The following is an 18034-nucleotide window of genomic DNA, read 5'->3' on the forward strand; positions in this document are numbered from 1 at the left end:
GCTAAAGATGCAACAACCAATGACAGAATGATTAAATTTGGGGATTATTAAAGAGGCCAGAGTAAGAAAAGTACAAAGGAGATCCAATTTAAAGGCATCACATCAAGTGAAAAATCAAGTATGACAATCAATAAAACATTTTAATTGCTTTCCACTAAAAGGTCAATAGATCACCCCAGCTCTGTGCCAGGGAACATCTGCATTTTCAATTTGGGAGTTTGGAATTAAATCACCCAATTACTGAGCCTTTCGTGCCTTTGCTGGAAGTGTACAATTGTTCTCATTGGAGAGAAGTGCAGATTAAGTTTTGCATCTTTTTGTTTAGCAAAAGATCAATATACACCTGTAACAGTTTGCCTGCCTGTAGAGATGAAGCAACATTGCACAAGCTGATTCAGAATGAGACCTGTTAAAAGAGGATTTGTTAAAATAAAGCACATGCATGATAAATGAAACGGAGTTAAGTCATCATTCACGATCTCTGGACATCATGTACTGGTGACATTTAAATAGTCGCGACATTTCAAAAACAGCAAAAAAACAAACTGCCATTGTGATATTTAACAGGAAATGATCACCAAGCAGAGTGTCAAAATAGCCATTGGATCTTAGTGGGGATACACAGGGATCCAGAAGTGGATTTGTTCAATGTCTTTTAGAATCTTGTGGGCATTTCTTTTGGGAGGGATATTCAAAGATTACTTCCATCAGCTCCTTGTAAAGTTATGCTTGAGGTGTTTCTGCAGCTCTGGGTAGCTACATTTTAGTTAGCTATAAACCAATACATGAAAAGTCCATGACTGGAAACAAAATCTTAAAATAGACAAGGCATGTCTGAAAAATAGATAGAGCTCTTAAGGATAGCGGAGTCAGGGTGTATGGGGAGAAGGCAGGAACGGGGTACTGATTGAGAATGATCAGCCATGATCACATTGAATGGCTGTGCTGGCTCGAAGGGCCGAATGGCCTACTCCTGCACCTATTGTCTATTGAATGGTGGTGCTGGCTCGAAGGGCCGAATGGCCTACTCCTGCACCTATTGTCTATAAAAATTGTTAAATTATGATTTCCCCCCCAAATCTGCAAGTCAAATACAAAAACCCATTTCTCCCAGGAACAATTAACATGAGAAAACATTAAAGAGGTACCATAAATTTAAAAACAGGACACTAACAAATGTTCAACACACTAAAACCCTGAAGATACTCCACACAAATAAACACCAATCCCAACTGCAAAAACTTGAACATCATGTACATATTTGATACATCTTTTCTTACTAGCTGAAATTTTAGCCCACAAGTTTAGCCCACAAATTTGCTCACACCTAACACCCCAACATTACTGGAATAATGAGCAGCTCACCCATGTTAATCAAGATGTGGAGAGACCTTTTCTGCAGGGAAGTGCCGAGGAATCTTGTATCTACATATTGCACATTGACATCTCACCCAAATGTTCGCACCTACTACATTGCAACACTGCATCACTGCACTTTAAGCCTCGCATCTCTAGGAGAGTAGATGAACTCCATCAAAGTATGTTATCAACCAAGTCAAAAAGTTGATTGATGGAATGTGGTTTGGCCACTGGCTGCAGAGCAAGGATTCTCCCACAAAAAATGGAACATTATGTTCATTAGAAGAGCTAACTGGAGGAGTTACACCACAACTTAGTAAATGTTAAAACATCCAGACTGGGAATCCACTTACTCAAGGAAAACAAATATTGATGGAAGGCATATTCAGATAACTGAAATAGAAAGGAACTTTATTAACCCGCTTGTGTTATATTATAAGATAACTGCAGATGCTGGTACAAATCGAAGGTTTTTATTCACAAAATGCTGGAGTAACTCATCAGGTCAGGCAGCATCTCGGGAGAGAAGGAATGGGTGACGTTTCGGGTCGAGACCCTTCTTCAGTTTGATGTCAGGAGGGGCGGGACAAAGGAAGGATATAGGTGGAGACAGGAAGATAGAGGGAGATCTGGGAAGGAGGAGGGGACGGGAGGGACAGAGGAACTATCTAAAGTTGGAGAAGTCGATGTTCATACCACTGGGCTGCAAACTGCACTGGCGAAATATGAGGTGCTGTTCCTCCAATTTCCAGCGGGCCTCACTATGGCACTGGAGGAGGCCCATGACAGAAAGGTCAGACTGGGAATGGGAGGGGGAGTTAAAGTGCTCGGCCACCGGGAGATCAGTTTGATTAATGCAGACTGAGCGCAGGTGTTCAGCGAAGCAATCGCCGAACCTGCGCTTAGTTTCGCCGATGTAAATAAGTTGACATCTAGAGCAGCGGATGCAATAGATGAGGTTGGAGGAGATGCAAGTGAATCTTTGTCTCACCTGAAAAGACTGTTTGGGTCCTTGGATGGAGTTAAGGGGGGAGGTAAAGGGACAGGTGTTGCATCTCGTGCGATTGCAGGGGAAAGTGCCCGGGGTTGGGGTGGTTTGGGTAGGAAGGGACGAGTGGACCAGAGAGTTACGGAGGGAACGGTCTCTGCGGAACGCAGAGAGGGGAGGGGATGGGAAGATATGACCAGTGGTGGGGTCCCGTTGTAGGTGACAGAAATGTTGGTGGATGATTCGTTGTATCCGCTGGCTGGTGGGGTGGAAGGTGAGAACGAGGGGGATTCTGTCCTTGTTGCGAGTGGGGGGAGGGGGAGCAAGAGCGGAGCTGCGGGATGTAGAAGAGACCCTAGTGAGAGCCTCATCTATAATGGAGGAAGGGAAGCCCCGTTTCCTGACATCAGTCTGAAGAAGGGTCTCGACCCGAAAAGTCACCCATTCCTTCTCTCCCGAGATGCTGCCTGACCTGCTGTGTTATATTATATTGGATAGGACAAATGGAAAAGAAAAAAAAAATTAAGTACTTTAACGAGCTGTTTCCAATGGTCAACTTTGAACTGAAACCTGGTGCAGGCTCTGCAGCCACAAAGATTGCATTATAGTTCACAGCTTGTACGCGATGCAAACTGCCTTTAGGTGTATTTAATACAACGTTGCATGCAATAAACATGATCACCTGGTGTTACCCCCAAATAAATTAAAAACAGCTTTTGTTGCAAAGTATTGTCCCTCCGCACGTACTAATCAACTTACTCTGCAAGTGCATTATGTTCTGTTTAGCATTGTTATAGACTTGTTTCTTTTCCATTCCCTTTTCTTTCCATCAAGGTCTCAGAGGAAAAATAATGTAAACATGTAAAAGAAGCTAATGGATACCAAGGACAACCTTGCGACTTATACTTCTAAACTTTAGCGAATGATTTACTTGCTTTGTGGACCAAAATCAGCCATGACTTCACAATTAATTTATTTCCCTCCTCTCCCCCAAAATCAAGACAGTTGCCCTTTTTTTGTGTGCGAGTGGGTGGAAATTGTCATGCAAGTCAATCTAATTGACCAAATATGCAAGGTAACCAAAAAGACAAACAACCAATAATGCCAGATCTTCTGCCCCATCATAGTGAAAAGTACATAGTATCCCAGACCAAAATAGCTTTGAATTGTTTTTAAAAAGCTATGCCAAATTACTTCATCCTGCAATATTTCAAGTGGTAACATGCCCTTTTTTGTTATTGTACAGATCTGGCCCACACAATGAATGGTCAATGTGACATCTGAAAACTTGCAAATTTGTGGACATGGTCTTATTGTCCCAACATTAAGTCTGGAAACAAGATTTCCTTCCCAATTTTTTGTAATAAACACTGCTCATTGGGTTCCTGTTCCACTATTTATTACTTCTACCCTGAATGTTGTAACAAGCAACAATTAACATACAAGTATTTGGTTGCGAGTGAAGTTTTTACTTCAAAACCCCCTACGTTGGTAAGTAACTCCCATCTTTAGATGGCGTTTTGCTGTTACCAGTTGAGAGCATACAAAAATGAACTGATTAATGAACTAACCACATTTTATCCACATTCAAAGTTTCCATTATTCTCCACACTGCCACCAACAAGTTCTCTCAACTCATCAAGACATATTTAATACCAATGCCAAAGCCTCCAATTTGATTTCCAAGCTTGAAGTCAATCACACCTACGTTTGTATAAATGGACTTTGAGGTCGGTTCTAAAAGGAGATTGTCCTATTAAAACTACTGATGCAAATTAAAGGGCATTTACAGAACACCAACTAGACACAGGTTTAGACAAGAAAAAAAAAGTACATTAAGTTATGTGCTTGTGAAGAACATTTCCAAATATCTTAAGGTCCAGTTTGAGAAATATTAGCAGAGGTCACTTAATTGCACCAATCAAGTTAATGCTAGCAATCAAATATTAAGAGCAGTAAGTTTTTTGGTGCTCACGCAGTCTGAAGCCACAAAGTTGCAGGTTTGCCAAAACTTGCATTCAAGAAAAACTGGTTTGCATTCAGGGTCTGAAGATGGGTTCTGACTGGAACATCATCTATTGCTTTTCTCCAGAGAAATGCTGCCAGACCGCTGAGTTATTCCTGCTTTTTGTATCTATCTTTCGCAATAAACACATTGTATTTGCAAAGCTGCTACTTGCAATGGCTATTCATACACATGAAAATCACCCCAACATCAAGTGGAATGCATTACCCCACTCTCCAACTGAATGATTAACTTTATTCAAGTTGCATCAACATCAAGAAAGAAAAATAATTTCCATGTTGATACGCACATAAATTAAAATTTTTTTTTTTCACATAGCTTTCAAACAATTGTACATATGGCATTTTACTCACTTAGCAGGGAATTTTACAAGTTATCAATGGTTGTTCAACCGTTATTAGAACAAGGCATCGTTTCCCACCTCATACCAAATTAGCTAAAATGCTGATTAACAAGAGATTTAGAATTTGGGCTTTACCATGCAACAAAACGATGTATAGAAAAATATGCATCAGACATCCAAGTGATTTTGTGTAGGAAAGAACTGTGGATGCTGGTTTATATCGATGATAGACACAAAGTGCTGGAGTAACTCAGGGGGTCAGGCTGTCTAAAGAAGAGTTCCAGCCCAAAACGTCACCCATCCTTTTTCTCCAGAGATGCTGCCTGACCTCCTTAATTACTCCAGTACTCTGTGCCTAATCAAGTGATTTTAGTCATTTTAGAAATGAGCAATTTAGCAAGTGATTTTCATCACAGATCTTTAAAACGTAAGTTAATGCTAACAATCAAGTAGTTTTTGAAACATTTAAATGTCTTAACTTGAAATCATTGTTCTACAAGGGCCAGCATTTGAACACGAGTTACCAAGAGGGTAAAAAACATTGTAAATCTGGTGCATTACAGGGGGGGTGGGGGGGATGCTACATTCTAGGAGTCATCCTTTGGATAAAATCATCAGATAAAGCAGCCCCTTGTGTTTCCCCAGATGGATGCAAAATCCAATATTCAAAAAGCAAATTAGTTGCCAAATCCTTGACCAAATGACCACTCATTGGGTTATTATCACATTGCTGTGTACAAGGTGGTCAGTAATTTCTTTCTTGGTAACAGAGATTACATGTGCCTGCCTTTCAGGGAATACTAAAGGTGCCATTTAAAACGAGTAAAATCCAGTTGTATAAAAGCCCTAAATGAGTTCTTGTGTGCAACAGACGAGGTAAACATTTTTTCATTAGTATCCAAATCTAGACCTAAACTGGCAACCACAAAACTTCTTGTTTACAATTTGAATGAGGACCATGTAAGCTGAAAATACAAATAAGATTTGACAAGTGTATTAATGGCACAGATGAGTCAGATAAATTGTCTTCAATATACACTGTTCACTGGACTGCCTGAACATTTGATCAACTAAATCAAAGTGTCAGGACAGTGCAAGTAAATAGAATAGTTTCAAGCTTCCCATGATCACAGGTAGCAATGAGTTTTACTATTAAAGCAACATTTTAAACCAACTCCACGCCAGTTTTATACACAAAGCAATGACCCAAAGGATTGAGAAATCCATCAGTTGACACAAAATGCAATCACATTACAGAGACCCAACACTCACTGACACGTCCGTAAATCTGAATAAACAGATCCAGAAAGGGACCTATTCTAGTACAAATTTATAGCATGGCAATATCCAAGTTTGTGATGTACTTCATCTTAACCTCCACATAATCAGATCTTTTGCTTCCCACTTATGGCTGCATGCCAAAAATAGTATTTTCCTGCTCCATAAGTACGCGCTAAATTTTCTAATCACGTTAGAACTGAATAGACTAATTTCTAGCAACAAACTCAGACGAGATTTAGAACACAAGCCACAATTCCCAGGTCCGTCGTCCTGACCATGTATTGGAAATGTTATAAAGTCTGCCATTCAGCTATTGTAAATTGGTGAGAAGTGGGGAAGAAGAGCACAACCACATTTAATCTTGCAACTATCAGTCAGACACACTAAATCATTCCTGCTGCCTAGTTTTATGTCTACAGTAGTGCTACATTAGCTAATTGAAGCACTTGAAGACAAAGTGCCATTGGCTTTCAAAAGGTCAGAAGTTACCAAGCTTGTGACTCCTTGCGTCATCAGCAAACATCAGACTCAATCACCTACAGTTTGAAAGATAAATGGCAGCTCACTGATACACATCATGCAATTACTTCCCCACCCCAGCAGCAATATGACAAATATAGCATCTTTCAACAGAGAAAGATCCCAAAGCACTTAACACAAGCAAGTACACTAATAAACTTGTATTCATTTCTTCAGTCTGTGATGATTTAGCGATTGTTAATCACTTCGCATCTTGTTATAAAAATGCTTTGGCGCTTCCCCAAAAATACAATCCACTTTAAAATGTAATGGAGAAATAATTTAATAAAACTGTCAGTAAACACTTGATTTTGTCACCATAGACAAAAGTAATATTTGATAAAAATGGCTGTCACCGAGGGGGGAGGAAAAATGACTAGGTTTGTAGAAAATATGAGGTTTGCACAAGGAGGTAAACAAAGGTGAAGTTGTCACAGAAATGGATGGTGCACCAAGTGTCCATGATTGATTGTGGAAAAGTTTAAAAGTGACTTTGATATTGAAATATAGAGTACGAAAGCAGCATCTTGGTGGTGCCTCCAGCACCCCATGTGGAGGGCTTGACCGAAAAAATAGAGAATGGTTGTGGCTGAAACCCTGCAATTCTACAAACTTATAAACCCAGGTTTAAAGGGGTTAACATGATCAATGGAACCACATGAATTCAAATGTCCTGTTCATAACATTGTACTAAGCCATATATTCAGATTTAAGTGCTGGTAAAGGCAGGAATTTTCCGATTGTTGGAGATTGCAAGTTAATAAGTTAAAGTAAACGGTTGCTCATCTCACTTCACGTTTGATGGAAACTTGAGTGTGCACTGCATTCACCTAGCTGGCACAAGAGATAATACAGCGATAACCTTTAAGTTTGTTTTACATTTTCCCCAGGATAATCTTGTAACAGACATCCGACAAACTTTTGAAAAATCATTAAGTTATTTGACCACACTTAGATTCTGCAATGGCTTGATAAGGGGGTTCTTCATTACATCTTAATCAACATTTCTTAAGCCTATCCAAGCATTCAACATTCTTGCATATCTGCCACTGCATTCTTCAATCTTGGAAGCATGCCATTTGCTCACCTACCAGGAAAACACTGCAACAATGATTATCTTAGAAATACCCGAAGAATTTTGCGTGTTAGCCTCATTGATTTAATCAAAATATTATCAATCACATATGGGCAATAGGAAGTTAGGAATCTTTGGTTAAATTTAGATTTTCCACGTCAAAATTCAGTCAGGAAATCATTCTTGCATGGTAGAATTTGGTTCAGCAATTGTGAAAAAGGTCACTTCAGACAAGGCAAAACAAAAAAGCCTGAGATTGGCCCACTGAGCCAACCATCGATCACCCACTCACAATAGTTCTATGTTTTCCCACTTTTACATTAATTCCCTAAACACTAGGGGCAATTAAAAGAGGCCAATTAACCTTCAGACCAGCACGCCTTTGTGACACGGGAGTAAACCGGAGTACCAAGAGGAAACCCACGTGGTCACAGGGAAAACGTGCAAACTCCACACAAACAGCGCCAGAGGACAGGATTGAACCCAGGTCACAGGCACCGCCGAGGCTGCAACTCTACCAGCCGGCAACTATTTGACATTTTCTCCATTCAGAAAAGTAAACCCCGAGACCAATATCATTATGTGGTGTAAATTCAATCACATCTAGCGTTAGAAAAACATTTTTGCTTATTGCATTCATCATCAATATTATTCACAAGTGGACTTCTAATGGAACTGCAACTCAAAACAAAAAGAACGTGCAATTAAAGGATCTAATTTGCGAACTAAATGCCCTCATTGTCATCCAAAACTACTTGTAATTCATGGGTTGCAGAGGATATGAAACCACCTTGCCCTTGTTGTTCACAAAATACAGGAGGTCATTCCAGAGGCGACTACAATAGCATCAATGAAAAGTTTAGAAGGGGCATCATGGGCAGAACTGAAGGGTCTCGACCCGAAACATCACCCATTCCTTCTCTCCAGAGATGCTGCCTGTCCCGCTGAGTTACTCCAGCATTTTGTGTCTATCGTCTGCAGACCATTTCGGCAAAGCAATTAGCAGCTGGGACTCCCTCAGCTGTGTTCTCCAATTAGTGATAAAACAGTTGAGGTTGTGGGAGGAAAAGAACTGATTAGGAGGTTGTTTTAATTGTTTCAAAGTTTGCTGCCTACGCCAAAGTTGATTTGTGGAGACTGACCATTTTCATCTATCCACAGGAAGTGGAAAATATTATGATCATATTGCAAAAATGGCAAGAATATTTCTGCAATACTGTTTCAAAGAGGTTTTTGCTCCATTCCATATCTGAGGTAATCCCCCTCAATTCCAATCTAACTTTACCTCACCTTTCAGTTTAAAAACTTAGGCTTTATGAAGACTAATGCTTTACATATGGAATGAAAATGCAATTGTTTGTATCTGGCCAATCGTTGTAATGGTTGTTATGGCATGAGGTTTAAAAAAAAAAAACACTATAAAAATAATTTTAACCCATATAACTAACATACACTAACCAACTCCACGTTCAATTGCTTAACCTACAAGTCATAGCTATTTAACGCACCCATTTTGGCACCAATAGCGATGAGTCAATTAGTGCCTTGTTTGTGCTAAAAATAGATAAAAACAAGAGGACATGAATAATGGAGAAATATTTTGCTAAAAATAGATCTCATTGTAAGTGACTTATAATGCTACGACCTTTTCTCCCGAACCCCGCCCCCCCCCCTCCTCCCTCCCTCCCGGTTCTTTAGAAAAAGTTAAGATTAACCGAATTGCTTGCAAAGCGGAGACCGTTCAGTTCACAGAGGTGTCGGTGTTAAGATGTCTCCTACCATCTAAAAAGACAAGTGATTATGGCGCACTACATTATTGAGCACTTAAAGAGCCGCGACGATTTATGCAGAGTTTATATTAAGTCACATAAAATGCCAAGGCACCATCAGACATTACTCGTTATGTATCTCGATTTTTTTTAAAAACGGGATATAATGCAGGCGCCAATGGGAGGTAGCGCAGCTCCTGCGTTCGACTTACCCCGTCTCTGAATGATGACTCGCAGTAAAGGGTTGGCAGAGGAGACGGCTTTGTGATAATTGTCATCGTTGTTGATGGGCAGCAAGTCCCCGTGGATGTCGGTATATCCCAACAATACGTCCACGTACGGGATCTGATGGACGGCTTGAATCAGCTGGTAAAATTCCTGAAAACCCCCAACGTTGGAACGTTTTAGAGCAAATCTTCGGAATTCAGCATCGAACTGCGAGGGGAGAAAAATGAAGAGTTTGTAGCACCTGCATCTCTAAACACACGTACCCAGGCAGGCGTCCAATGTCTGCGAAAATAATACACTCACCCAAGACATTGGTTTTAAAAATAGGCAGATTATTAATCTAAATATTATTCTAAGGGCAACCTTTCAAATCCTTTCTAACACGTAATATCATTAAATATGGCTCCAATATTAACAGCCAATAATGAGAATTATGGCGAGAAACGGGCACCGTCGCTTCAGAGTGCCCAGAGAGGGGAGAACATTGACAGAAATATAAAATAGCCGCAATAACAAAAAAACTCCATCATATTTTAACCGCTGTAAACGTCTTGGGGTTTTTTTTTTAAGGTGAGGTTTGTTTACATCAATAGCGGGATCAATTCGTTCCGATGAACAGCGCGGCTCAAGCAACTGTGGTCCGCACGCATTTACGGATAAAACACACGCAGTCCCTGGAAAATGTCCAAAAAATAAGCGAACGATCCGTGGAACCAAGACGGGTTTGTTGCATTGTTACATGTTATCCCAGCTACCTTGGGCTATTATGAAAGCTCACGGCATTCAATCCAGCAGTGCACCGAGGAAAATGCTGAAAGTTACATAATGCATCAAGTCATTGTCACGTTCTACCTTGCTCTTCACTTCGATAAGATTGTCCATAGTTCTGGCGGGCGTCCTGTGGTACTTGGACATGGTCTTGTCTCCCCCGCTATATACGTGAACCATGTACCGCCGAAACTCCACTGCAGGTAGGTGCGCTGTTCCAGCGCCGCGCTCCCTCCCGCTTCCCCGCCGTGCCCGATGCTACTGCGCGCGGGCGCCTCCCGCCTCCGGGAATTAATGAATGGCTGCTGGTCGCAGCGGGGGCGGGGCCGGGCAGGTGTCATTGTGATGTCATCAGGAATGTTGCCGTCAAGTAACGATGGCAACAGTGGAACGCGACTGCAATGTGTCGTCCGGAATGAATTATTCATCCGCAGGTATGTGTACAGGTATGTGTACAGGTATGTGTACAGCCCGGCCAAAGCCGCTCGCTGCCCATGTTCACATCGTCTTGTCACACACCCAGCAGCAGGACATTTGCATTCATGTGTCATTTCGTCATGCCTGAATCATTTCAAACTGCGACACGTAGAATGATTAACATGTACCCAGAGATTCATTAAAGCAAAAGTAACTGCCATGTTTGTATAAAACAAAATTCCTACAGATAGCAATGTGACCAACACTCAGAGAGTTAAACTTAATACACCCCGCCCTCTCTCCCAGTGATTCGGTTCGGTCGCCAAATCTTGGAGCCTGTTTGATGTATTAATTACTTTAACCAATAGTCAACATTGTTGGTGCTCCTGATAGCGTTTTCGCCATTGGAGAGGGTCCCATTGCTTGATTGGTCAACATTAATTGAAGCTAGTCCACATTACTGAAAAGCCTGGAAGCATTTCCAAAAGGGAAGGTTTAATGTGCCTGCGGAAGGTGGGATTATTATCGAGGTGACAATGATTTGACAAAAGACACAGTTGCGGATACAGTTGCACACCAACATCTCTACTTCCTTAGTGTAAGAAAATAACTGCAGATGCTGGTACAAATCGAAGGTATTTATTTCACAAAATGCTGGAGTAACTCAGCAGGCCAGGCAGCATCTCAGGAGAGAAGGAATGGGTGACGTTTCGGGTCGAGACGTCCTTAGATAGCTTAGGAAGTTCAGCATGTCCCCAACGACTCTCACCAACTTCTACAGGTGTGTCGTAGAAAGTATGTTGTCGGAATGCATCACAGCATTGTTTGGGAACAGCTCCATCCAAGACTGCAAGAAATTGCAGAGAATTGTGGATGCAGCCCAGACCATCACACAAACCAACCTCACTTCCATTGACTCTTTTAATGCCTCATGCTGCCTCGGCAAGGCCAGCAGCATAATCAAGGATGAGTCACTCTGGCTACTGCCTCTTTCCCCTCTCCCATCGGGCAAAAGGTATAGAAATGTGGAGATGCAAACTTCAAGATTCAGGAACAGTTTAACTAAATAAACTAAACTCAACAGGTGAAGATAGACACAAAAAAGCTGGAGTAACTCAGCGGGACAGGCAGCATCTCTGGAGAGAAGGAATGGGTGATGTTTCGGGTCGAGACCCTTCTTTAGACTGAAAGTCACGGGGGAATGCAGCAGTAACCAGAGGTGATCGAACACAAATCCACCATCATGAGGAGCACTAACAATAGACAATAGACAACAGACAATAGGTGCAGGAGGAGGCCATTCGGCCCTTCAAGCCAGCACTGCCATTCAATGTGATCATGGCTGATCATTCTCAATCAGTACCCCGTTCCTGCCTTCTCCCCATACTCCCTGACTCCACTATCCTTAAGAGCTCTATCCAGCTCTCTCTTGAATGCATTCAGAGAATTGGCCTCCACTGCCTTCTGAGGCAGAGAATTCCACAGATTCACAACTCTCTGACTGAAAACGTTTTTCCTCATCGCAGTTCTAAATGGCCTACCCCTTATTCTTAAACTGTGGCCCCTTGTTCTGGACTCCCCCAACATTGGGAACATGTTTCCTGCCTCTAACGTGTCCAACCCCTTAATAATCTTATACGTTTCGATAAGACCTCCTCTCATAGAAACATAGAAAATAGGTGCAGGAGTAGGCCATTCGGCCCTTCGAGCCTGCAACGCCATTCAATATGATCATGGCTGATCATCCAGCTCAGTAACCCGTACCTGCCTTCTCTCCATACCCCCTGATCCCTTTAGCCACAAGGGCCACATCTAACTCCCTCTTAAATATAGCCAATGAACTGGCCTCAACTACCTTCTGTGGCAGAGAATTCCACAGACTCACCACTCTCTGTGTGAAGAAATGTTTTCTCACCTCGGTCCTAAAAGACTTCCCCCTTATCCTTAAGCTGTGACCCCTGGTTCTGGACTTCCCAAACATCGGGAACAATCTTCCCGCATCTAGTCTCTCCAACCCCTTAAGAATTTTATATGTTTCAATAAGATCCCCCTCAGTCTTCTAAATTCCAGTGTATACAAGCCTAGTCGCTCCAGTCTTTCAACATATGATAGTCCCGCCATTCCGGGAATTAACCTAGTAAACCTACGCTGCACGCCCTCAATAGCAAGAATATCCTTCCTCAAATTTGGAGACCAAAACTGCATTCAGTACTCCAGGTGCGGTCTCACTAGGGCCCTGTACAACTGAAGAAGGACCTCTTTGATCCTATACTCAACTCCTCTTGTTATGAAGGCCAACATTCCATTGGCTTTCTTCACTGCCTGCTGTACCTGCATGCTTCCTTTCAGTGACTGATGCACGAGGACACCCAGATCTCGTTGTACGTCCCCTGTTCCTAACTTGACACCATTCAGATAATGCTCTGCCTTCCTATTCTTACCACCAAAGTGGATAACCTCACACTTATCCACATTAAACTGCATCTGCCATGCATCCGCCGACTCACGCAACCTGTCCAAGTCACCCTGCAACCTCATAGTATCTTCCTCACAGTTCACACTACCACCCAGCTTTGTATCATCTGCAAATTTGCTAATGGTACTTTTAATCCCTTCATTCAAGTCATTAATGTATATTGTAAATAGCTGCGGTCCCAGCACCGAACCTTGCGGTACCCCACTAGTTACTGCCTGCCATTCTGAAAGGGACCCATTTATCCCCACTCTTTGCTTTCTGTCTGTCAACCAATTTTCTATCCATGTCAGTACCCTACCTCCAATACCATGTGCTCTAATTTTGCCCACTAATCTCCTATGTGGAACCTTGTCAAAGGCTTTCTGAAAGTCAAGGTACACCACATCCACCGGCTCTCCCCTATCAATTTTCCTGGTTACATCCTCAAAGAATTGTTGTAATTGTGAGTTCACGGCCAGCGATATACTTGACTTAAAATTACTTCCCACATCTCACTTTCCTCTAATGCCACAATCTCTTCTGATTTGCAAGCTCTAGTTGGATGTAACTCTAATTCTCCTTTTCTCTTCCAACCAACCTTGCGCCTTTCTCATTTCTGAAATGCAAGAACTGCATAATGGCCAGGTAAAAAGTAATATATTGAGAACAGGGAAAAAGACATTCCAGGCTTGATCTAAAACACCCAGCTACCAGCTCAAAGACTGCCTTGTTTAGGGATGGGTTCTACACATAATGGATCCTGAGCACAAGCCAGGCAAAGAGAGAGAGAGGAAATCCCAATTTCCCTCGGAAAAGGTTTACATGGATCCTGTTGCAGATGACTGAGATTATGACTTTGGGGTAGGCCAATGAAGATGGACTTATTTTGAAGAATAGCTTATGTGCACAAAGAAACAGTAATTTGCCAGGCTCACCTGAAAGCTGGTGTGCAATGATAAGATGCACAAAAAACTTTGCACAGGCATCTCCACAGCAGGGAACCCATCCATAGCAGCATGGAGCAGAGCAAAGCAACATTTGTGCAACTGGAAATGCAACGATCATATTGCATTTGATGGCTGACATCTTGGCTATTTTACGCATTGTGGAAGCTCAAATTTTGCCATGCAAGTTAATCATACCACTGGTGGCAGGAATCAAGACTTCAAGACATTGGGGATGTTCAGTGTAGAGGAGGCCAACAATGCTGAATACTGGAGAACTCCAGCAAACTGGGTCAGGCAACAGAGTCTTGGTTAGATACCCCACCTCATATTCCTCTTGGGTAACTTACAACCCAACAGTATGATCATTGAATTCTCCAAATTTAGGTAGTTAACCAAATTCCCATGCCTCCTCCCCCCCCCCCCTTTTTTCTCCCCCTTCCTCCCTCTCTCTTTCCCATTGCCCAACCTGGACTCGCAACCATTTCTCCCCACCCCCACCCCCGCCCTTCCCTTCCTCTGGCTCTTTAATTCCCAACTCTTCTATCCTTATCATGCATCTTTTATCCTTTCATCCCTGGCCTTTGTCCACCCATCTGCCTATCAACCCCCCTTAGCTTTCCAGCTTTCCTTCCCCCACCCCTCCCACCACGAGCAGTCTGAAAGGTCCGGACCTATCCATGTTCTCTGGAGATGCTCGTTGACCCATTGAGATACTCTATCACTTTGTGTCTTTTTTTGTCAACCAACATCTGAGTTCCTTGTTTTTACATAAAGGAATCAGTGGCATTTTAGACTTTATCTTGAGGCCCATCTGATTTAGGTATCTACCTTATTCTTAGCTGGCACTCAACTATTATCAGAAGTAAAAACAACTTCAATCTTTGGAGGTAGACACAAAATGCTGGAATAACTCAGCGGGTCAGGCAGGATCTCTGGAGAGAAGGAATGGGTGACGTTTCTGGTCGAGACGTCTGCAGTTTTCTTTCCTACCTTCAATCTTTGGAGATATTATATTGCTTTTCCCCAAAGAATAATTCCATTTCAGATGGCTTTTTTCCCCTCAAAATGTCTTGCAAGAGGAGCTTTTTAAATTATTTCCTTGGGAAACTGTAATTTCAGCAATATTCTTCAGAGTATTGAAAACATGGACTATACCTCACGCTGGCCTTGCTACACAACTTTGTACATTAGATTTATTTTCAGCTTCTGCAATCATAGAAACATAGAAACATAGAAAATAGGTGCAGGAGTAGGCCATTCGAGCCTGCACCGAACCTTGATCTCTGGCACTGTGAGGCAGCAACTCTACCTCAGCGCCACCCACAACAAAGTTAATTTTTAAAAGGAAAAGAAAATTGTCTAAGATTCAATGTCCCAATGAAACATCGCTATCATTAAGTAATTGCTGTGATTTTCCAAATATAGTATTAGAACCATTGAAATGTTAGAAATTCTGATTACTCATTGATTAGTTGCATTGAACATAGAAACATAGAAAATAGGTGCAGGAGTAGGCCATTCGGCCCTTCGAGCCTGCACCGCCATTCAATATGATCATGGCTGATCATCCAGCTCAGTAGCCTGTACCTGCCTTCTCTCCATACCCCCTGATCCCTTTAGCAAAAAGGGCCACATCTAACTCCCTCTTAAATATAGCCAATGAACTGGCCTCAACTACCTTCTGTGGCAGAGAATTCCACAGACTCACCACTCTCTGTGTGAAGAAATGTTTTCTCATCTCGGTCCTAAAAGACTTCCCCCTTATCCTTAAGCTGTGACCCCTGGTTCTGGACTCCCCCAACATCGGGAACAATCTTCCCGCATCTAGCCTCTCCAACCCCTTAAGAATTTTATATATTTCTATAAGATCCCCCCTCAGTCTTCTAAATTCCAGCGAGTACAAGCCCAGTCTATCCAGTCTTTCCTCATATGCAAGTCCCGCCATCCCAGGGATTAATCTGGTGAACCTTCTCTGTACTCCCTCTAAGGCAAGAACGTCTTTCCTCAGGTTAGGAGACCAAAACTGCACACAATACTCCAGGTGCGGTCTCACCAAGGCCCTGTACAACTGCAGCAGAACCTCCCTGCTCCTAAACTCAAATCCTCTTGCTATGAATGCCAACATACCATTCGCTTTCTTCACTGCCTGCTGCACCTGCATGCTTGCTTTCAATGACTGGTGCACCATGACACCCAGGTCACGTTGCATCTCCCCTTCTCCCAATCGGTCACCATTCAGGTAATACTCTGCTTTCCTGTTCTTGCCGCCAAAGTGGATAACCTCACATTTATCCACATTATATTGCATCTGCCATGCATTTGCCCACTCGCCTAATCTATCCAAGTCACTCTGCAGCCTCCTAGCATCCTCCTCGCAGCTAACACTGCCACCCAGCTTCGTGTCATCCGCAAACTTAGAGATATTGCATTCAATTCCCTCGTCCAAATCATTAATATACACTGTAAATAACTGGGGTCCCAGCACTGAGCCTTGCGGTACCCCACTAGTCACTGCCTGCCATTCCGAAAAGGACCCGTTTATTCCTACTCTTTGCTTCCTGTCTGCCAACCAATTTTCTATCCACCTCAAAACTGAACCCTCAATACCGTGTGCTTTAAGTTTGTACACCAATCTCCTATGTGGGACCTTGTCGAAGACCTTCTGAAAGTCCAGATATAACACATCGACTGGTTCTCCCTTATCCACTCTACTAGTTACATCCTCGAAAAATTCTATAAGATTCGTCAGACATGATTTGCCTTTGGTAAATCCATGCTGACTTTGTCCGATGATTTCACCACTTTCCAAATGTGATGCTATCACATCTTTAATAACTGACTCTAGCATTTTCCCCACTACCGATGTTAGGCTAACTGGTCTATAATTCCCCGTTTTCTCTCTCCCTCCCTTTTTAAAAAGTGGGGTTACATTAGCTACCCTCCAGTCCTCAGGAACTACTGCAGAATCTAAAGAGTTTTGAAAAATTATCACTAATGCATCCACTATTTCTGAGGCTACTTCCTTAAGCACTCTGGGATGCAGCCTATCTGGCCCTGGGGATTTATCTGCCTTTAATCCATTTAATTTACCTAACACCACTTCCCGACTAACCTGGATTTCCCTCAGTTCCTCCATCTCATTAGACCACCGGTCCCCCGCTATTTCCGGCAGACGGTTTATGTCTTCCTTAGTGAAGACAGAACCAAAGTATTTGTTCAATTGGTCTGCCATCTCCTTGTTCCCTATGATCAATTCACCTGTTTCCGACTGCATGGGTTATTATGCTTCGTCTGGAAAACCAATGTTTTTTCTTTATTTGGGCATTAAACCAATAGCAAATTTAATATAGTTGAGACATTGATTGTTGGTCACATGGTCCATGTTTAGAGTAAAAATGTAACAAAAGAAGGTGCATTCGGCACAAATCCTACTCATTAGTGTGGCTTACTGCACACAGTGTTGAAATTAAATGTATTCTACAATTAAGAAAGCAACACAAAGTTACACATTAAATAAAATTAACATCAATCTGAGATCAGATGAGTTTCCCTTGTTTGTCGCTCCTGCGACAGGACTTGCTGGTGCTGATTATAGTAAAATGAGAATGAGGGGGATCCCTTAAAGGCAGTCACTGTGATGGACGTTTGTGTTGGGGCTATGTGTCTTGTGTTCTTTTTTTTTCTTTTTTCTATGACTGCTATGTAGTTTCGTTCGGTACTTCGGTACCGAACGACAAATAAAGCTCTGTCATACCTGTTATACCTGTTATAATGGTGACAATTTACCTTGAAAATGCATTGAAAACTTATTGGAAAGTAATAACTTAAGGCTTTCAACTTGGTAATTGAATGATTTGAG

The 18034-nt window shown here is 42.2% G+C and overlaps 1 protein-coding gene across 2 annotated transcripts in view; it reads right to left on the minus strand.

The window, feature by feature from the left end:
* Window positions 1-10599, minus strand: part of pard6a (par-6 family cell polarity regulator alpha) — a 125845-nt gene extending 115246 nt beyond the window's left edge. For both annotated transcript variants that reach the window (XM_078400340.1, XM_078400339.1), the window contains exons 1-2: window positions 10441-10599; window positions 9573-9795 (exon numbers count right to left, since the gene is read on the minus strand). In XM_078400340.1, coding sequence (XP_078256466.1) covers window positions 9573-9795; window positions 10441-10536 — 319 coding nt within the window. In that variant the 5' untranslated portion in view covers window positions 10537-10599. The remainder of the gene's footprint in view (window positions 1-9572; window positions 9796-10440) is intronic.
* Between the last annotated feature and the right edge of the window lie 7435 nt (window positions 10600-18034).

This window comes from Rhinoraja longicauda, chromosome 6, assembly GCF_053455715.1.
Source record: "Rhinoraja longicauda isolate Sanriku21f chromosome 6, sRhiLon1.1, whole genome shotgun sequence".
In the NCBI taxonomy this organism is placed as follows: Eukaryota; Metazoa; Chordata; class Chondrichthyes; order Rajiformes; family Arhynchobatidae; genus Rhinoraja; species Rhinoraja longicauda.